The 21,577-nt window shown below is 35.9% G+C and overlaps 5 protein-coding genes across 12 annotated transcripts; 3 read left to right on the forward strand and 2 right to left on the reverse strand.

Moving 5' to 3' along the window:
• The first annotated feature begins 351 nt into the window (after positions 1-351).
• Positions 352-4,759, forward strand: LOC111788572 (50S ribosomal protein L1-like). The gene is made up of 10 exons (XM_023668944.1): positions 352-993; positions 1,170-1,241; positions 2,193-2,234; positions 2,326-2,428; positions 2,718-2,782; positions 2,895-2,939; positions 3,022-3,129; positions 3,827-3,914; positions 4,003-4,049; positions 4,389-4,759. Exons 1-10 carry the CDS (start codon positions 376-378, stop codon positions 4,476-4,478), a joined length of 1,278 nt encoding a protein of 425 aa, XP_023524712.1. The 5' UTR covers positions 352-375; the 3' UTR covers positions 4,479-4,759.
• A 590-nt stretch (positions 4,760-5,349) lies between these two features.
• On the reverse strand, positions 5,350-10,556 carry LOC111788574. 6 transcript variants are annotated; one of them, XM_023668950.1, is made up of 6 exons: positions 10,076-10,556; positions 9,373-9,485; positions 9,127-9,276; positions 7,514-8,079; positions 6,982-7,224; positions 5,350-6,355 (listed from the first exon to the last, which is right to left on the reverse strand). In XM_023668950.1, the coding sequence occupies exon 1, from the start codon at positions 10,526-10,528 to the stop codon at positions 10,181-10,183; it is 348 nt and encodes a 115-aa protein (XP_023524718.1). In that variant the 5' UTR covers positions 10,529-10,556; the 3' UTR covers positions 5,350-6,355; positions 6,982-7,224; positions 7,514-8,079; positions 9,127-9,276; positions 9,373-9,485; positions 10,076-10,180. The 6 variants fall into 6 exon arrangements, 4 of the variants coding, with proteins under 4 accessions (XP_023524718.1, XP_023524717.1, XP_023524715.1 ...); XR_002814176.1 differs by lacking the exons at positions 9,373-9,485; positions 10,076-10,556 and adding an exon at positions 9,890-10,068; XR_002814175.1 differs by lacking the exon at positions 10,076-10,556 and having other exon boundaries at positions 9,127-9,267; positions 9,373-9,463.
• On the forward strand, positions 6,266-9,518 carry LOC111788573 (aquaporin NIP6-1). Its single transcript, XM_023668945.1, has 5 exons — positions 6,266-7,218; positions 7,540-7,764; positions 7,857-8,051; positions 8,612-8,673; positions 9,042-9,518. The coding sequence occupies exons 1-5, from the start codon at positions 7,027-7,029 to the stop codon at positions 9,241-9,243; spliced, it is 876 nt and encodes a 291-aa protein (XP_023524713.1). The 5' UTR covers positions 6,266-7,026; the 3' UTR covers positions 9,244-9,518.
• Positions 10,557-11,233: 677 nt separating the features above from the next.
• LOC111787489 (Golgi SNAP receptor complex member 1-1-like) lies at positions 11,234-14,102 on the reverse strand. Of its 2 annotated transcripts, none has more exons than XM_023667462.1 (5): positions 13,812-14,102; positions 13,014-13,253; positions 12,156-12,323; positions 11,821-11,934; positions 11,234-11,492 (listed from the first exon to the last, which is right to left on the reverse strand). In XM_023667462.1, exons 1-5 carry the CDS (start codon positions 13,860-13,862, stop codon positions 11,379-11,381), a joined length of 687 nt encoding a protein of 228 aa, XP_023523230.1. In that variant the 5' UTR covers positions 13,863-14,102; the 3' UTR covers positions 11,234-11,378. The 2 variants fall into 2 exon arrangements, with proteins under 2 accessions (XP_023523230.1, XP_023523231.1); XM_023667463.1 differs by lacking the exon at positions 13,812-14,102 and adding an exon at positions 13,436-13,617.
• Positions 14,103-18,731: 4,629 nt separating this feature from the next.
• On the forward strand, positions 18,732-21,505 carry LOC111787918 (zinc finger protein 3-like). Of its 2 annotated transcripts, XM_023668014.1 has the most exons (2): positions 18,732-19,637; positions 21,083-21,505. In XM_023668014.1, exons 1-2 carry the CDS (start codon positions 19,044-19,046, stop codon positions 21,293-21,295), a joined length of 807 nt encoding a protein of 268 aa, XP_023523782.1. In that variant the 5' UTR covers positions 18,732-19,043; the 3' UTR covers positions 21,296-21,505. The 2 variants fall into 2 exon arrangements, with proteins under 2 accessions (XP_023523782.1, XP_023523781.1); XM_023668013.1 differs by lacking the exon at positions 21,083-21,505 and having other exon boundaries at positions 18,734-20,060.
• Positions 21,506-21,577: the final 72 nt, after the last annotated feature.

Genomic DNA, 21,577 nt, shown 5'->3' on the forward strand with positions numbered 1-21,577 from the left:
GTGGGGCTTGCATTGGAAACCTCTCCCTCGCAGATTCATTTTAAAACCTTAAGGGTAAGCTCAAAAAGACAATATCTGTTAGCGATAGACTTGGACTGTTACATATAATCTCAGTTCATTCATGTATCTCTCCTTTACTCGGTTGTTACATAGCTCATATATTCTGCACGATAAATGAGAAGGACCAACAAAACAAAGAGAAACATATGGGTTGTCCATTTAATTTTTATACAATATACATTTTTTGAATTCCACACCCGACCCGACCCGACCCGACCCGGTTTTTTAAACCGAGAGATTTGGCAGCGACCTCCTACTTAAACCTCTAAAACCTCTGTCCTCTGCTCTTCTTTTTTCTCGAGCTTCAATCCATCAATGGCAGTGCTGAAGCTCATCCTCACTCACTCTCGCGGCCATTGCCTGCCAAAACCCCCTTCTCTTTCACCTCCACAATTTCTTCAATTTCACCGATACCTCTCCTCTTCTCAATCCGAATCCAGCCCGGATCCTGATTCTCCCCCCAATGAATCCTCTCCAAAAACTTCCACCTCTCGTTCCGCTCCTATTCAGCCCGTCTCCTACGCCATTAAGCCCAAGCCCCAATCCGCTCAGGACCTCGATTCCCCAGAATCGACCCAGTCTCCGCCTCCCCGACGGCCGCCTCCAAGCCCGGAGGGTCGGAGGTCGTGGACTCGCGAGGATATTCGCTATATGAAGGATACTCCATCTATAGCTCCGGTGTCTTATCCGTCGCGAGTTGCTCCGCTTCCAGAAGACAGGGTTTCGGCCGCGGGCGAAGGAGAAGAGAGTGTGGAGAGTGCGCAAATGGAGGAGGAGAGGAAGAGAATTGAGGCGGAGAAGCAGTGGAGGAGGAGGGTTTTTAGGGCTTCGGAAGAAGATAAAGTTACTGCTCCATTTCCAATGCTGATCAAGGTTGAGAAAAAGGAGCAGAAGGTGGTTCTTGATTTGATGGATGCAATCCGTCAAGTGAAGGTCAGTGTTTAAGCTTATGATTTTAATTTTTCACCACGAATTTCTCTACCGAGGGCGTTTCTAGAGAATCGAAAGCTGTTTTCCGACAGTGATGAATAATATGAACATTGAAGTGGTAGATTATAACTTATGAAATGGCTCATTGTTTAATTTTAATTTGTTCTAATTAAGTTCAGGCTAGTACCAAGCGGAATTTTGATGAGACTGTTGAAGCACATGCAAGATTGGGGGTCGATGCCAGGAAAATGGTAATGTGCCTATTATCTCTGTACTTCATGGATTGTTATCTCTCAGTAGGAATAGAGTTTGAATGATTCAGTTACTAGCTTAGGAACAATGGAGTTTTAGGGGACAAAAGAAACCTCACAATTTTCTTACTCACTGGGTGATTGGAATGTGGCAAGTGTTGTTTGTTTTGATTGAAGCTGGCCTTGCAGCTGCACTAGTGTGTGCAATAGAGTTATCGAAGTAGCTTTACACGGCATATATACGAATGATTTGGTTGTCTGATTCATTGTTTGGACGATCGGTTGTTTATTCTGGCGCCTTTTTGTTCAATAATAGCCATGTCAATGAGTAGCTTAGAGAGAATGACTGAGAATGAGTTCAAGCTAAGATGACCGCCTGCTTAGAATTTAATATTATACAATTAGATGTAGTATAGCCTGATAGTTATTGTATAGCCCAAGCCCACTGTTAGTAGATATTGTCCGATTTGGCTCGTTATGTATCGTCATTAGCCTCACGGTTTTAAAACGCATTTGCTAGGGAGATGTTTCCACACCCTTATAAAGAATGTTTTGTTCCCCTCTCCAACCGATGTGGGATCTCACAATCCATCCTCCCTTTGGGGCCTAGCATCCTCGCTGGCACACTGGCCGGTGTCTGGCTCTAATACCATTTGTAACAACAAAAACTCACTGCTAGCAGATAGTCCTCTTTGACCTGTTACGTATCACTGTCAACCTCACGATTTTAAAACGCGTCTACTATGGAGAGGGTCTAGCCCTACTCTAACCAATGCCTCACAACATTCGGTGAATGGCTCTAATACCATTTGTAACGGCCCAAACCCAAACCGATTGTAACAAATATTGTGGGTGGCTGGTTCTTTCTGTGATATTCTAGGTAGATTTGACAATATTTTTTTCCACTGCAATATTGTTTGCATTCATATCTTTCTTTTTTATGAAATGCAGCAAGTTCTGGGTAACATGACTCTGCCCCATTCCATTGGGAAGGTAGCATCTGAACTTTGTTTGAATGAGCATGTCACATTGGAACTCAATATTATAGTTACTATGTTGAGAAAAAAAATACATTACTTTTCAGACTGTCAGAGTAGCCTTCTTTGCTGAAGGGGCTGACGCTGAGGAAGCAAGGGCTGCAGGAGCCGATATTGTCGGCGGCCTTGAACTTATAGGAGAAATTGCAAGTAAGAATTGACCCTGTTGGTTTTCCTTTTTGTTATTAGGGAAAATTTCATTTTCGTTCTTGTACTTATACTCGACTCAACGAGTCTATTTTATCCTTAAAATTTCAATTTCACCAAATTTAACGAAACTAATCCCTTTTAAGGCCTCTCTATATTCTCTAGGATTGTCATTGAAAAAAATGATCAAAAGCTTTACAAAATCTAGTTAGTCCTGTTAGTTTGATGATCAAACTTGAATATGTAGCTAATCAATGTTTGGGACTTCATTTCTCTAACTCTGTGTATGCAGCCAGTCGGAAATTCAATGTTGATAAGTGTTTCTCAACCCCTGAAATGATGAGGCGCATTGGAAAGGTGTATAGAATTTTAAATTTTTGTGGTTTGTTCTGCTGTTCTATGCTGATGGCTGCTTACAGAATATTATATAAAAAAGCTTACTCAAAGTTTGATCTTAATTACTGTTCAGATTTCAAAGATTTTGAGACAGCGTGGATTGCTACCAGATCCTAAAGTGAGCCCATAATCCTCTGTTTCTATGGTGCTTGGTTGCTTAGAAATTGAAATGAACTCAGATTTGCTGATATATTGTATAGTTAGGTACTGTGACCAGTGATATCAAAAGGGCTTTAAAGAAAGCAAGAGAAGGTCACATGCACTTTAAAATGGATTCCACGTCTATTGTTCATGTGGGGCTTGGGAAGGTAAAAATCAATTTAGTTGAACGTATATTGCTTGTTTTTACGAGGAATCAACATGGTGAATGTGAGATCCCACATCGGTTGGAGAGGAGAACGAAATATTCTTTATAAGAGTGTGAAAACTTCTCTCTAGCAGATGCATTTTAAAAACGTTGAGGGGAGGCCCAAAAGGGAAAGCCTAATGAGGACAATATTTGCTAGTGGTAGGGTTGGACTGTTACAAATGGTATCAGAGTTAGACACCGGACGGTGTGCCAGCAAGGACGCTGGGCCCCAAAGGGAGGTCGATTGTGAGATCCCACATCGATTGGAGAGGAGAACGGAGCATTCTTTATAAGGATGTGGAAACCTCTCCCTAGCAGACGCGTTTTAAAAACTTTGAGGGAAAGCTCAAAGGATCTGCTAGCGGTGGGTTTGGACTATTACAAATGGTATCAGAACTAGACACTAAGCAGCGTTGTGCTAGCGAGGACGCTGGGCCCTGAAGGGGGGTGGATTGTAAGATCTCACATCGATTGGAGAGAACGAAGCATTCTTTATAAGAGTGTAGAAACCTCTCTCTAGCAGATACGTCTTAAAAACCTTAAAAGGAAGTCCGAAAGGGAAAGTCTAAACAGGCCAATATCTGATAGTTGTGTGCTTGAGCTGTTGGAAGCTGAATAAAACTTTCTAGGAACATACCCTAAACTATTTCTTGCAGGTGAGTCATTCAGAAGAGTCCTTACGAGAAAATATCGGTGCATTTGTGAATGCTCTTTTGCTTGCGAAGCCTGTAGGCTTGAAAAAAGGCAAGTTCTCTCTTATTTGGATGAATATCCAATAATCAATGCAAGTTTATTTGTGACTGAACTTAAAATATGCTGTCATTACTTGCAGCCTCAAAATATGCTGGATATGTAAATTCCTTCCACATATGTAGCACGGTAATTCTTATAAACCTTGTTCCATTCATTGCAGTGTCCACATTTCATATGGGGCATAGTGATAAAACCATTGAGTTCAGCTAAAATGATTGTGTCAAAATCCCTCAGGAATCTACTAGGATATTATACAATACTCAAAGTTACTCAATCATTAGTTTCTAATTTCAAACTTGATGAACATGGATCTTGAAAGTTTTTGTCGACAAACATTGTGATAATAGACGAGCTTAGAGCTTAGCTTCTCTGCAACTTTAAGATATTCTATGCTTCATGCTGCTAAGGCAACTGCTAAATGTCTAATAAATAGTGAAGCAATTCATTATTCTTTTTGATGTGCAGATGGGTCCTGGATTTCCAGTTACGATACAATCGTTGTCCAAAGTTGCAGATCAATACAACAAGAAGTACTTAAGCGGCATGGTTCGATAATAAAGGTCGTTTCGTCGCCATTTTTTCAACTTTGACCTCCCCCCAACTATAATTTTATTGTCACAAAGCATGAAGTAGTAATTCCTTAACAAGCCTTCGAGCCTCTTTTGCAACTTTGACCTCCCTTCCCCCAACTATAATTTTCTTGTCACAAAGCATGAAGTAGTTCCTTAACAAGCCTTCGAGCCCCTTTTGCGCCGTATTCCTTGTATGAATATCAATGTCATTCTTTTTGTTTTTTTTCAACAATATATGGAGGTGAGGTGAAGGGAATTGAAACCTCCAACTGTCTTTTTTTCTTAATGGTATTGTGTTATTTCTTCAAATTAAATATCTCAATTAAGGATTCGAGCTAGCTAATAATTATTCAAATTTTTAGCATAAGTTCGAGAAGTGAATAATGATGACGAAAGAAGATTGAAAGATGTGAAATTCTTTGTCACCCAATTGGGAGAAACTTTGAAGATTAAGGCATTTTTAGGTCACACATGGACCCAAATATATACCACCTATTCATATTCTATCTTACTTCAACTTTTTTAGGGTTCTTCCCCACTTCTCTTGATTTGATTTTGATTAATAATTCTCTTTAATTTTGGAATAATCTTAATTGAATGTTAGAATTCAAACACTTGAAGAATTTGAAGGCTTAATTTTATCTATAAAATATTGATGCTTTTGTATTGAACACACTCACCATGCTTTAAACAAGCATCTTTCTTAGGCAAAAAGTAAGTCATTTTAGCCTCACAATATATATGCTACCAACGCACATGTCGGGAGGAAAAATATACGTGGAAGCAATAAGTTAGAATATCTATTTCCAATTAAGTTAAGTCATAAATAATAATAAAAGAGATACAAAAAAAGAGAACGATGTTGAAGGCTATACCTAGTTCGCTCCAAACTCGAATTAGGTCGGACCCTCAATAGTCTAACAAAAGCTATTGTTCATTGGAAATAAACAAAGTACACAATCCCTTCAATACAAGAAATAAACCCTCGAGGTCATACCCTAAAAACTCAATATACTCATTGTACATTTATTAAAGAAGAAAGGCTAACATCGCACTCTGTCCAAAAAAACCTTGTTGCTGGGCAATATATATATATGAATTATGTTATTTTGACCTAACTCGTAAATAAGTCGGACCCTTATAACTTTTTGTGCTTGTAAGCTTTAGATTGTTTTTCAAAACGTTGTTGCGTTGAAGCACTACTTTCAGCATCTTGACACTGTAACTTTTTGTATTGATTCTCTATATTTCTATGGTATTATGATGCTCTCTTTATTGTTACGAGGTCGTCCTCGTACCAAAAATATTATAATTAACATGAAAAAGAAGACTAATAAATTTAAGTTAAGAAACAATGGATCGAAACCAACCTACCTTAGAACAATATTTATGAAACAAACAAATATGGCATAAATATAAATAGTTTTTTTTGTAAATTAAGAGATTCTCTGCATCACCTTCCATAGTTTATTAATCTTATACTTGTTTTAATTAATAGGAGATTAAAATACTAATTAGCTAAAGAGCTTCAAGGATACTTCATCATATACCACCATTCATGTGTTCGAAACAATATTTTATGAATCAAATAGTTCGTATTGTGTACATACCTTATGGTCTTCATTAGAATTACCATCCCTGACCTAAACGACCGATTTTCTTTGTTTATTCGGTCGCCCGAGCCCGAGGAAACTTCCCGTAGCTGCCCTAGCTAGTTGCTAGCTGATTGCTAGTAGCCTTAATTTGCTCCCATTGACAAGGAGGGGTGAATGAATGGATGAGGGAGACATCTCATTTGTTATACCTCAGAGGCACATGTAATGTTTTCTTACCCTTCTGAGGCACACATGTCTTGATTTTCTAAGACAAAAAGGCACATGTTAGCTCAAATAATATTGGTTTATGTCTACTTTCTATATAGCCTTGAATATCAACATGTAATGAAATCATACATTCAACGTGCACAAGTGTTTGCCACGTTACAGTTTGTCTTTTCTAATAATTTCGAACATTTAAATAAAAAAAAACCAAATCTAATCATGAAAATTCATAGACTCAAGAACAAAAATCATCATCCAAAGGATTGTTTAGAACTATAGCATTCCATCGAATCGTTATACCTGATTTCAGATCAGATCATAGGAAATAATATCCAAGTGATCTTAGAAGATCCATATTATTGAAGGCAACAATGTAATAATGGCATTTGAGAGATGTACAATGATTATTAAATATCAAATCTGTGATATCAGCTCAATTATAACTAAACTAATCCAAAAAAAACTTTGAAGATGCAAATAAAAAAATCAAAACTATGATGAGAGAGGACCAATTTATTAACAGCCAGTGACTTATGTTCTCTCTCTTTTTGTCTTGGGATTCTCTTAAGTCAACCAATTTTCTTCTATAAATAATCAATCATTCAGCTTAGTTCACTCTCCAAAGACAAAGGGACAAACCCCAAAACCAAATTGAAAAAAGTTTACCTTTCTTTGTTCCCACTCTTTCTTCTTCTATCAAGCTTTCAAGTTATGGACACAGAGGAAGTTCCTTCGCCTGTGACGCCGGGGACGCCCGGAGCCCCACTGTTTGGAGGACACAAGGGGAATCACCATGGAAGTGAGAATGGTAAAAGGTCTCTTCTCAAGAGCTGCATCTCCTTCAATGTTAATGATTGGGGCACCGAAGAAGGAAGCTTATCTAAAGTCTCACTTGCAAGGAAGGTAACCCTACAAGGAAAGGTCATTTCGGTAGCTAAAGTTCAAAACTTTACACCGACCCACATCTCTTTTCAATGTCACTTTATATTTTAACCCTCTAATTTTTCATTTCAACTTCAACGGTGTAAAGGAAGAAGAAGAAAATTGTCTTCCCCTTAGTGTCTTATATTCAAAAGGATTCCTAAAACAGAGTGATATTCAAGAAGAGTTCCTTCAAATATTTTTCTAAATTTTTAAAATTGAGATTTTTTTGGGCGGAAGGATATGGATCTCAAACACTTTAGTTTAAGATATGTACCTTAACCAGTTAAGCTATATCAATAGGTTGGAGCGGAGTTCATTGGCACTCTGATGCTCATCTTTGCTGGAACTGCCACTGCTATCGTGAACCAAAAGATACAAGGAACTGAAACGCTCATTGGCCTAGCAGCCTCCACAGGCATGGCAGTGATGGTTGTCATCTTATCGACCGGCCACATCTCCGGAGCCCATCTGAACCCAGGCATCACCATTGCTTTCGCTGCACTAAAGCACTTTCCATGGAAGCAGGTAGCCGCCATGACATCTCCATGGCATTCAATCTTTTAACTTCAAAAAAGTTGCTTAAAATCTTTTGAGCTTTTCTGATATGCCTTTTGCAGGTGCCGGTGTATATTGGAGCTCAAATAGTAGCTTCTCTATGTGCGTCATTTGCATTGAAATGGATATTTGATCCCTTTATGGGTGGAGGAGTGACTGTTCCTTCATGTGGATATTCTCAAGCTTTTGCTCTTGAGTTTATCATTAGCTTCAACCTCATGTTTGTCATTACCGCCGTTGCCACCGATACTCGGGCTGTAAGTACCTCTTCTTTTCTCTTTCCTTCTTCAATAAAAACACAAAAAAAATAAGCTTTATTTTTATCCATACAACGTGCAAGTAATAATGCTCAATGTACTAAAACTAAGTTAAAATCTATGTATTCAAAACCTTAAAACAAAAAATGAAGTAACACCAAGCTAACCTAGGAACAATTAAACTAGACAAGATATTAATAAATTATTTCAAGATTCTAATTTTGAAATCATTTGGCAAGTTAAAACATAGAACAATTTCTTTTTTATTATTATTTTTAAAATCTTTTGAGTTCAACAACTATGGAGTAGAGAATTGAATTATCGACCTTTTAAGATGATAATTGATGTCTTTTGATTCACTGAGGAGCTATACATGGATTTACCAAACTATTTCTTCCTTGACACTACTAAAAAAGTCTTTAACATATCTAAGGATCCACTAAATTATTTCAAATCCTAAGCTCTTAATATTCTGAGTAGTCCTTAAATTTTTTTAAAGGTTATCTATTACAAGCATGAATAAATAAAGTTTTGGGATTGAATATGAAAAGAAAATGCAGGTGGGAGAGTTGGCGGGAATCGCGGTGGGAGCAACAGTCATGCTCAATGTCCTCATCGCCGGGTATGTTCAAACAATCCCATTAAATTATTGGACAAGGGCAATCATACTCTTGAGCTAACACTTTGTATTTCGCTAAATGTGTTGAGTTGACTGTATTAGAGCTCATGATTTATTCTTTTTCTAGTGTGTGGATTTTGAGTGTGTAAAACAGTATAATTGGTTAACCAAGTTCATTCATGTTCTTCAAAGAAAAAAATGTGGATCCTCCTGTATGATGCAATTAGAACTAGTTAAGTAGATGTCAACTAAGTGGCTCCAGTTTTGAAGAGGAAACAGTTTGAAATTTAGAGCATCTTATGAACAATTTCACCACCACCTTCACCAAACAAGGAACAAACTAAAAGCTTTTCATTTTGATCATGCTATAGGGAAACGACTGGAGCTTCAATGAATCCAGTGAGAACACTGGGGCCAGCCATTGCTGCAAACAATTTTAGAGCCATATGGATTTACCTCACAGCTCCCATACTAGGGACATTATGTGGAGCTGGAATCTACACTGCAATTAAGTTGCCTGACCAAGATGGCGATGCACGCTTGCCTTCCACTGCAAGAAGCTTTCGAAGATGACGACAGCTCCCTCGCCCGATCTACCTATATAACCTGAAAAACGTGATGATCATTAGATTGTTGAGTGATCATACAGATCATAAGAGAACAATAAGATGGAAAACCAAATGAATTATTGGTAGTAAATACATGACAGAACAGCGTCGACAGACTGGGTTCAGATATCGGTCTTGTGTATGATGATACAAAGGATTTCCAGTTTTTAACAATGAAAAAGAAACTCCCAAGAATTATCTTGTAATCTGAAATGAAGCAATAGAAGTTGACTTGTAAAATCAATTGGGGCAACATCCAGAAAACCACATAATCTGTGTTCTTTTCTATACAATAAGTTCTTGGTAAGCTTATATACACTTTTACTAATCTCATGAAATAACTACTTGACTCTACAGCATTTTAATTATCATAAAAACGAGTGTGGATTTCAGTCAGGGAGGATGGGATATCATGTTTACACTACTCAAAATGGGAAGGAAAAAATGAGCTAAACCATGAAGATCCTTTGATTCTATACTGCAATCAACCAGCTCAGAAAATCTAATCAAACACATCGCTAACTCAGTAATTAAACACATCGCTGATCATGAAATGCAGTACTTTAAGCATAAAACTATACCTTTTTTTTTTTCTAATTTACAATTCTCACCTTCGAATATACGTAGCACAGTAAATGAAGTTTAATATTTCTTCACAACACAAAAAAGAAGTAACCTCAACCAATCATGCCATGGAATCTCAGTTAGTGTATAATTTATAACCCAATTTCAAACATTGATCCGAAATGAGAAAAATTAAACCACATTCTCAAACAGAACACAGAAGTTCAATTCACCTCCAACGTATCCCTCCATTTCTCAAAATCGCCACAAAGGACTAAGTCCTAAATCGAAGTAAAACCGTTCACTTTCGTACAGAAGTACTCGAAAAACCAAGCCTCTTAGACCATTAAAATGTCTCGATTAGGGCTAGCTTCTTTGCCGCCACCCCTGCGGATCGAGAATCTGAGAGCGTGAAGAAAAAAAGAAGCGATCAAAACGCCGACGAGATCAGCAACAGCATCCCTGGTAGACGCTCCGGCTGACTTGAAGAAGCCGAGTTCGTCGGCGACCTCTTTGGCGGCTCCGGCGAAAAGAGAAAGAACGGATCCAATCATAATTGAATGGCGGCGGATGAATGGATACCGTGTCAGTGTGGCCAATGCAGCGAAGAAGACGGTGAGAGTGAAGCAGAGAAGGAAGTGGTAGAGCTTGTCGGGAGCAAACCATGGATCTTCGTCGTCGTCCATTCGCGCTCTGGTTTCCCTCTCTTTTTGGTTCGATGCTTCGCTTTAATTTGCTATTTCATTTATATTTTGTTCAAATTTTCAAAATTAATATTTTTACTTTTTTTTATTTATTTATTAAATCATATATTTTTTTTAATAAATACGAAGTTATATATCTTATTCAATCAACTACTGAAATTAAAATTATCATCCTTAACAAGGATGATGAGTGTCTTATCCATTGAACTATACCGAAATTGATATGAACATTAATTGCAAACAAACTAATTCACAATTCTATTTTGTTCTATAATGAATCATATCTATCAATCCCGAAAACATATAGAAAGTAATCCAAACATACATATATATAGATAATTGTAGTTATAGGCATATGAGAAAATATGGATCCAAGGATTTGTTAAGAGATGAGTAGCCACATAGCCACATTGTGCTCACTCCAGTGAATAATTCTAGCACCCGATATGACTAAATATAGATAATTGAAATTATAGACATACGTGTTTGAACATATACTATACTATTATGCATAGTCGTTCTTTAATGTAACTGTACATTCTTTAGTTTAAAGTTCTACTCTATAACGTAGAATACATGAGTATTTTATCCACTTCGGTTTCCAAGCGAGGCATCTACATTATTGATATTACATACACTCCATGACACCCCGACCCGACAAGGGATTAATGTACAGCGACACGACAATATGAAGAATATTTAATGAATTACTGAGGTAAAAATTGTTACAGATAGAGTCAATAAGAAAAGATAAGATGGACCCTGTAAAGAGTATGGAAACAACAAAAGCACATAACAACTTCAACACGGTTTCCAAGAACATAATCACAACTCACTTGGTCAACCAGTAGATAAAGATAAGAAATGTGCATACGGACGCCACAAGGGAGAGTATGATTGTGTCCATTGACTTTTTCCTCTTTATTGCTCCAAGAATATGATTTACCTGGATCATCATTCAAATTATATCAATCAAATGGATTCACCATTTGAATACAACATAACAAGGATTTATGCCACTGCTTAAGCTATATGTTCGACTAAAAGGTTAAAAATTTGAGTCCTCCAATCTACGTATCATTGAACTTTAAGAAAAAAAAGTGTCGGATGTTTTTTTTTTTAATTCATCATTGTCTTATTTCATCCGGAATCGAAATTCTTTCCACCAGATCTATTATGCATGTATGAAATCTCATTTTAGCAACTATTTGAGTTGAGAACTATTTGTGTTACCGATCGAAAAAACTCGTAAATATATATATAGAATCACTTACGGATGGAAGGCGACTGCTAACGTTACTGAGCTTTGAGTTGATGCCACCGAAGGTCGATCGCTGGAAGACAAGTGCACCTAGGGTTGCTTGAGCTTGTGAAATCACATTATCCATCTATAATACGAAATTCAGTAAAAACCCAGATGCCGGATTCCAATATGTAAGTAGCTGTTTACTAAACTGAAAATAAATGACAGGTTGCTGAACATGATTACTTATACATAAATGTCAAAAAACCATTTCAAAAACGAAACTTGGTCAAAGATATCAAAACCAAACCTTCACGTTGAGTATAATGGTGTTCATGCAAAAAACTATGACATAAATAGAAATACCTGTCCTGTGCTACGGCTAACAGATGCGTGCTCCTTTAGAAGAGCTTGTTCTGAAGAACCCGGACTATCTTCCAATTCGAGTCTTGAACGATCAAACTCCCTGAAGTCGTCTAGAAGTGAAGCATGTTCTTGCTTGGCTCTGAGGCCGGAGCGAAGACGATAAAACTCCTGCACTAAATCGACAAAACTTGGTCTAAGATTCCATATGAGACATATTCACAACCGAATTGTAGCAAAAAATGAAGATCAAAAGAAAAGGAACTTGCAGAAGCTGGACTATGTCTATCTGCTTAGCTTGATGCTTCCTATAGAGTAATTATAGACCAGGTCTCACAAATGAGCCTAAAGAGGTCCAATGGTTACCCTCATTCTCACCACTCTTCACATTCAAAAATATCACTAATTAGAGGGCAGAGATCATCAAAATAAGGGAAAATAAGAACATATGTGGTATCTTATTCAATTCAATTTCTTGTTTTCAAATTTATTAAATTCATTGAAAATAGTACTTGAATCAACATTTATACATTTTTAGTGTTTTCAAAATCTATATTCAACAACAGTAAAAACATGGAATGAAACACTGATTTCAATTAAATCCCTTGTGTTCTATATTCTTGTTTCTGAATCACCTACCATACACACCCCATGTTCCTATCATTACAGAAATGCCAAACCAAATCCATGAGTTCACTGTTGTTAAGGAAAATCTTCAAAACATGATTATCTAAAAAAAAAAATCAACAGAATGAATTGGAAGGAGACAAAAATTAACAAAACGAAGTACTCGATAGCAGTTCCTCCCTTATAATGCGAAAAGATCCACATTGCTAGTAGAAAAAGAAAATTAAGACATACCTGCGTAAGATCTTGAAGAATTTCTTGATGTCTAGTTAAGGTATGGGAAACCATTTCAGAACCACCAGATGAGACCCAAGCTTGCATCTGCGAATTCACTTGTTGTAGCTGCTTTAACAAACGTTCTATCCCAGATTCAACATCATTTTCTGCAGCATCAACATTTGTAGAAACTTTTGTTGAAACCAATTTTCGAAAAGAATTCATCTGCTCATCCAACTGAGCTTCAAGTTTCCTTGCCTGTAAGCACATAACAAACATTATCACTACAACAATGAAATCAAAGATTGGAGATGAGACAAAAAACATAATTTCTCATACGTGCAAAAGAAGTGAGATAAAATTGGCGAGACAGACAACGCCCTCCTAAAATTAGAGTATCTTATTATTTCCAGAAAAACAGATAGCATAAAGAAGCATACAAGAATTGCGCCGACAATTATAATCCTGCGATTAACGGCTTCAACAATGTCATTGTAACAGAACCCGCTCAAGAATACAAGACCATAATTACATCTCAAATTCCAAAACCCGATCCTCCAAATTCAAAACTAGCCAATCGCCGAACCTAAACAGCTATAGATCACGACCTAAAAGTCAAACCATCAATCTTTCCTGATTCCTCAAATAACACACAATGAAAACCGCTCGTAATCATCATTTCTCAAACGGCAATGTTCAAGGTCACCGACAATCAGAAATAGGGCCAAACATACAACCAAATCGAGAAAAATGAGTATAGTAAGACAAACAGAATCCAAAAACCGAAAAGAGACGAAAAAAATTGATGATTCAAACCTGTTTGCGAAGAGCATCCCACGAGCTAGGCATCTCCATGGATATGGACATCAATTTATCGATCAGAAACAAAAACAGGGGCCAATTTCTGCGAATCGAATCCTCTCTTCTCGAATCTTTTCAAATCCTCCTCTTTTTGTATGGATTGGTGAAATTTCCCTTTAGAGGACGGAGAAACGGATTCGTTCAGAGACGAGACAGATCGTCCGAAAATCAACCGGCAAATTTTGCGTAATCTGTAATCCTCCGGAAAGGGAAAAAAAAAAAAAAAAAAAAATTCAAATCCTCTACGGCGTTCTCATTTTAAAACTCTGCATTATGGCTCTTCGGTGAGCCCCATTATATGTCAACCGCTGAAATTTTTAGTTGACTTCTATTTATTCTAATCGCTTCAAGCTCTTCATGAAACGTCGTCGTCAAAGGCCGTTGCCGGTTTGTCGTCACTTGCGTGAATTTGGGCCCAATATTTGTCTGGACTTTTTCTAAGCCCAAATCCTCACGAAAATTGTAGTTTGGGCCTTTTAAGTGTTCGGCCCAATTATTTTATATTGGGCCATTGAGATTTTTTTCTAAGCCCAAGGTTTCAATTTAAATAGTTTTTTAATGGAAAATTAGGAACTAAATAATATATAAAAATAAATAAATAAACATAATAATATTTGAACCAAAAGCTAAAAGCATATAGTTTTGGTCCCAATTAACATTTTCCTTAGTCATTTCAAACTTTATTCTTTGCTTGCTTCCTCGAACAAACACTTTCCCCAAATTCGACTTTACAAACTTATGCTTATTCGACATCCAAGTCAACAAAAACCGAAGTTTTTTATTTTTATTTTTAAATTATTAATATTAGTGTGTAATAGCTCGAGTCTACTGCTAACAAATATTGTCCTATTTGAGCTTTCACTCATGATTTTTAAAACGCGTCTATTAGGGAGAGGTTTACACACCTTTATAATCCACCCATTTGGGGCCTAGCGTCCTCATTCACATTCGTTTGTCTCTCCAATAGATATGGGATTTCACAATTCACCCTTCAGAGCCCAGCATCCACCACCTTTATGGCCTGGAGTCCTCGCTAGCACACCACCCAGTGTCTGGTTCTTATATTATTTATAACAGTCAAGCCCACTGTTACCAAATATTGTCCTTTATGAGCTTTTCTTTTCAACCTTGGTTTCTAAAACGCGTCTACCGGTAAGAGATTTCTATATCCTTACCTAATCAATCCCACCACTATTTGTATAAACTTTATTCTATTGACAACGAGCATTGTATAAATATATAACGATAGAACACTCGAACCGTTGAAGTCAAAGTTGACTGCTAAAGCGAGATTTTATTGGTTCACAAGTGAGCTGACATCATTTCACAAGTCTTAAAAAAGATTGGACGTGATATTTTAGATAGAATATGTTCAAGTTCAATGGTTTTATTAGATTAATAAATCGTATTAATTGATTTAATTTGACATCTTACGGACAGAACAATAACTTTAATATATATTAGTGAACCACTTTAATTAACTCATCAATTACACAACCTAAAAGTGGACAAAGAAAATCTACACAAAGATTTTTGGAAGAAAAATTAAGAAAGCTATGCTAAAAAAAAATCATATACATTGGACTTTCTCTCCCATTGGATGACATTTTATAAAAGCAAAGTGCACTCTTACCCAATAGCATCTCCTTTCTTTTCGTTCAATTCAGTTCAAACACACTTAAAACACCGTTCCAACACGATCACGATTTAGTTACTTGTTCATTCAAGTCCATCACTAGTAGATATTATCCGTTTTAGCCCGTTACGTATTGCAGTTTTAAAACAACCCTATTAGAGAGAGTTTCCCGACCCTTGTAGGGAATGTTTAGTTCCTCTCTTCGACCGAGATGTAGTCTTGCAATTTCATAAATATTTGATGTAAGAGGAAGATTATGCATAAATAAAATTTATTTATGTGTTTTTTTTAAAAAAAAAATTGGCTCACTTTCTCTGTAATTTGATATAAAATTTCAATCCAATTGTCGGCCATTTGTCACCTTTTTGAAGAAGGCACAAGGACAAACCACATTTGCTATTCACACGTGGGGAGGTCCCATTGGCTTCTAAATTTAGTTGAAATCATATTGGAATTAAATTATTAAATTGTTAAATTAGCATTTTGTTATTTTTAAAATAACGCTAATTAAAATATTATAATTAAATTATTGAAATTATACTCGTAAAATTGTAGTAAACCGAGTTCAATGATTTGAATTCACATGGTAAAAGATTATAATATACTTAAATTAAAAAAATAATAGAAAAAAAAGGATATTCACATTTAATATTTAAATTAAAAATTGGGATAATCTAAGTTTTATTTTATGCATATGCAATTTTTATTTTTATTATTATTAATTTGGATTTATTTGAATTTTAAAAATGGTAGGAATTAGACTTTAATGAATTATTTATTGGAGGTTTCTAAATAAAATTATAAAATAAATTTTGGTTAAGANTCCAACACGATCACGATTTAGTTACTTGTTCATTCAAGTCCATTACTAGTAGATATTGTTCATTTTAGCCCGTTCCGTATTGCAGTTTTAAAACAATCCTATTAGGGAGAGTTTCCCGACCCTTGTAGGGAATGTTTAGTTCCTCTCTTCGACCGAGATGTAGTCTTGCAATTTCATAAATATTTGATGTAAGAGGAAGATTATGCATAAATAAAATTTATTTATGTGTTTTTTTTAAAAAAAAAATTGGCTCACTTTCTCTGTAATTTGATATAAAATTTCAATCCAATTGTCGGCCATTTGTCACCTTTTTGAAGAAGGCACAAGGACAAACCACATTTGCTATTCACACGTGGGGAGGTCCCATTGGCTTCTAAATTTAGTTGAAATCATATTGGAATTAAATTATTAAATTGTTAAATTAGCATTTTGTTATTTTTAAAATAACGCTAATTAAAATATTATAATTAAATTATTGAAATTATACTCGTAAAATTGTAGTAAACCGAGTTCAATGATTTGAATTCACATGGTAAAAGATTATAATATACTTAAATTAAAAAAATAATAGAAAAAAAAGGATATTCACATTTAATATTTAAATTAAAAATTGGGATAATCTAAGTTTTATTTTATGCATATGCAATTTTTATTTTTATTATTATTAATTTGGATTTATTTGAATTTTAAAAATGGTAGGAATTAGACTTTAATGAATTATTTATTGGAGGTTTCTAAATAAAATTATAAAATAAATTTTGGTTAAGATAGGGAGATATCACGAATGTAATTAGGTCAATAAATTAAACGACATGACTTGCTAGGCTACAACCACGAAGATTCAAACCCTTGAAACCAATTTAAAAAGAAAAATAAATAAATATTTCACTGTTCGAGTTAAGCTATGTTTGAGTTGAATCATGTTTCATATAAGTTTGGAATGTTTACGTATTGAACCATCTTACCATCTTTTGAGGATGGAAAATTCGAACTTTTGTCCTCCGACAATAGGCAAATCTTTACCGTGTTTGAGAATCTTTTATGTTTTGGCTTTTTTTAGGNGATAGGGAGATATCACGAATGTAATTAGGTCAATAAATTAAACGACATGACTTGCTAGGCTACAACCACGAAGATTCAAACCCTTGAAACCAATTTAAAAAGAAAAATAAATAAATATTTCACTGTTCGAGTTAAGCTATGTTTGAGTTGAATCATGTTTTATATAAGTTCGGAATGTTTATGTATTGAACCATCTTACCGTCTTTTGAGGATGGAAAATTCAAACTTTTGTCCTTCGACAATAGGCAAATCTTTACCATCTTTGAGAATCTTTTATGTTTTGGCTTTTTTTAGCTGTTTTATTACAAGAATAATGTATGATGTCGTTTTATTTTAAACTTTGAATTGTTTTATCATAAGTATAATCTAAGAATCGAAAGTTTTCTCTCCATTTAGTAAAAAAAAAAACATGAATTAAAATTAAGATTTGGATAGTAGATTAATTTAGGAAGAAAAAAGAAAAATTCGAAATTTTTTAATGGTTTCAAGTTGTAATGAAGTTGATTGATTAAGGCAACAAAATAATTGATTTTGAGTTGATTTGATGCAATGTGTAGAAGATGCTAAATGATAATTATAATGTCCAAATTCAAATACTTAGCAAATGGTTGAAGACACACAAATTAATGTCATTGCTTTTCAAACGATGGATGTGACATTAAATTTCTTCAAAAAATATATATATATATATATATATATAATTTAGCCCTTCAATTTTGTTTAAATTCACTTTTTAAAAGGTTATTATCTTCTTTGTCGTTAAATTTTCATTTAAAAAATTTAAATATATTTTTAAAATTAATGTTATTAGAAATAGTAAGTAATTGTTTTTCTTAAATAATAATAATTAAAGTTTAAAATTGTATTTTTTAAAAACTTTAGATATTATAACAAAATAGGAACGGTTCGAGACTCAATTATTAGAAGTAAGTGGAAAAAAGAAATTAAAAGCACTATAATAGTACAAGGTCAATTCCAATGAGCTACTTACCTAGGATATTAAAGTCCTCCGAGATAGACAATATAATACAAGTTAAGTAGCTGTCTTGTAAAATTATTTCAGTGTACAAAAATTATCATAAATCCTCCAGATATAAATCTTTTAGCTAAACTACACCTTCTGAATTTATATTTATTTAGTCCCTCTAATCCAAAAAGTTTCTTACAAGGACCTAAACTCTCTGGAATTTCAATTTTGTACCTAAATCCTTAAAAGAGTTATCATGAATATATACGTGTAAATGGTTCACGTAGATTACAAGTTTTGTATTTAGTCCCTATGATTCGAAAGAATTTGTTTTAAGTACCTAAAGTTTTAAGTTTGAGGGGAGTGAATAAACACGAGGCTCCGACCAGATGACATCTAAAGAGAGAAAAAAAACAAATGGGGACAGAGTGGGGATATGTGTGAAAACACTTTAAGGAAGAGGCGCCAAAACACATGAAAAGAAAGGCTGTTCTTCTCATTAGCTTCACTTGCTATATAAAGAACTTCTAACTGTAAAACAGTGCCATTTCTCTGCTATACATACAACGACAACCACTACATTTATTGCCATATCCATAACCTTCTTCTTCTTCTTCTTCTTCTTCTTCTTCTTCTTCTCCTTCTTGTTTCTCTCTCTACTGTGTTTTTTTTTTTTTTCTTGTTCTTCTTCCTCCTTCGATGTATCTTCCCATATCAGAGCCATCCCCTTCTGAATCTTCAACGATCATCTCTGCTTCAGAGTCTTCTCCACCATGTCCAAAAGAGGATCAAGCAACAGACCAAATTAACCCAAATTCTCAACTGGGTTTTGATCTCAGCCTCTGTAACAATGATTCCGATCATGGGTCCAACCCGGAACTCAATCTAATCGACTGTTTCGATGCCAATTTGGCTGCAGAGCCAACTGATACAGAAACAGAGCCGAGGGTTTTCTCTTGCAACTATTGTCAGAGGAAGTTTTACAGTTCTCAGGCTCTTGGGGGGCACCAAAATGCTCACAAACGTGAGAGAACTTTGGCGAAGAGGACTCACCGGGTTGGGTCGGGGTCGAATTTTGGGTTCGCTCATCGGTATTCGAATTTGCCTTCTCTTCATCTTCATGGATCGTTTAGTAGGTCGCTTGGAATTCAGGCTCATTCCATGGTTCATAAGCCTTCTTCTTTTCATGTTTCTGGAATTGGGTCGTCGGGAATTTATGGTCACAGTGGGTGGTCACGGCAGCCGCTTGATCAACAACCGGCGATTGGGAGGCTGCCGCAGGGGAGTTCCCACATCGGAAGTCTTAGATGCATTACGTCAAACACAGGAGCTGCAAGGTTTGACGGTGTGAAAAAATTCTCTACGACGGAAACGCCGCCGCCGCTCGAAGGGTTCTGGTGGGATAGCAGCGGCAGTGGCAGCGGCGGTGGTGGCGGTTTCAGTCACTTGAAGATGAAGGCTAAACAAGATGAGTTATTGAAGCTTGACTTGTCTCTTAAGCTCTAATCAGAAAGGGAACTTTCTTCAAATTTCTTTTTTTTTTTTTTTCAAAATTTTCAATTAGATGGTTTGTTCTAAGATGGGAATTGATTTAGATCCTTATTTGTTTTCTTTCTTCCTTTCCCTTTCTGCTTCCAATACTTGAGAAGATTCTCTGTAAATAATCCATTTTGGCAACAGAAGAAGAACAAAAAAGTAGACCTCTTGAACGGGCAATTCTCAAAAGAAAATTCTAAAAAAACCATTGTTTCTGTTCAAATTACTTTGGAATTTGAGAAAGTAATGCCCTAGTCTCTCTTTCCTTCTTTTTCTCTCTCTAAAAAAGGTAGTGATAGATAGCGATGCAGCAAGTTCCCACTAGTACAAGTTGCTAGACTTGAAGTATAGGTGTTGGAGGAAATTTCTCATTCATGCTTTTATGGACATTATAATTAAGATGGATCCACACGCATACACTAAGAGAAATGTGGGCGATGAAAAAGTTCCAATTTTGAAAGCTTAACCATCTCTTAAGTTGAATTTCAATGTCTTTCATTATTCGTACTGTCCACATCGGTAGGGGAGGAGAACGGAACACTCTTTTATAAGGATGTAAAAACCTCTCTTTAGTAGACGCGTTCTACCGAGGAGAACGGAACACTCTTTTATAAGGATGTAAAAACCTCTCTTTAGTAGACGCGTTCTAAAACCTTGAAGGGAAGTTCGGAAGGAAAAGTCCAAAGAGGATAATATTTGCTAGCGGTTGGCTTGAGTAGTTACAAATGGTATTAGAGCCAGACATCGGATTATGTGCCAGCGAGGAGGCTAAGCCCCGAAGGGAATGAACACGAGGCGGTGTGCCAGCAAAAACGCTGGGCCCTGAAGGGGGTGGATTGAAGAGTCTCATATCGATTGGAGAAAGGAACAAGTGTCAGCGAAGACGCTGAGCCCCGAAAGGGGGTGAATTGCGAGATCCAACATTAGTTGGAGAGAAGAACGAAACACCATTTTATAAGGGTGTGAAAACCTCTCTCTAGTAGATGCATTTTAAAACCTTGAGGGGAAAGCCCAAAGAAGACAATATCGGCTAGCCATGGGCTTAGGTATATAATTACACGTACTTTACGTTACAACCTAGTTTTAAGAATAACTAAACTGGTTTATTCTATTTGATGAGCTTCCCTACACGTTACGATCTAGTTTTGAGAATAATTGTATAGATCAAATAATTGCATAGTACAATAGAACAANGTTCCCACATCGGAAGTCTTAGATGCATTACGTCAAACACAGGAGCTGCAAGGTTTGACGGTGTGAAAAAATTCTCTACGACGGAAACGCCGCCGCCGCTCGAAGGGTTCTGGTGGGATAGCAGCGGCAGTGGCAGCGGCGGTGGTGGCGGTTTCAGTCACTTGAAGATGAAGGCTAAACAAGATGAGTTATTGAAGCTTGACTTGTCTCTTAAGCTCTAATCAGAAAGGGAACTTTCTTCAAATTTCTTTTTTTTTTTTTTTCAAAATTTTCAATTAGATGGTTTGTTCTAAGATGGGAATTGATTTAGATCCTTATTTGTTTTCTTTCTTCCTTTCCCTTTCTGCTTCCAATACTTGAGAAGATTCTCTGTAAATAATCCATTTTGGCAACAGAAGAAGAACAAAAAAGTAGACCTCTTGAACGGGCAATTCTCAAAAGAAAATTCTAAAAAAACCATTGTTTCTGTTCAAATTACTTTGGAATTTGAGAAAGTAATGCCC

Source organism: Cucurbita pepo, chromosome LG02 (genome assembly GCF_002806865.2).
Source record: "Cucurbita pepo subsp. pepo cultivar mu-cu-16 chromosome LG02, ASM280686v2, whole genome shotgun sequence".
Taxonomy (NCBI): domain Eukaryota; kingdom Viridiplantae; phylum Streptophyta; class Magnoliopsida; order Cucurbitales; family Cucurbitaceae; genus Cucurbita; species Cucurbita pepo.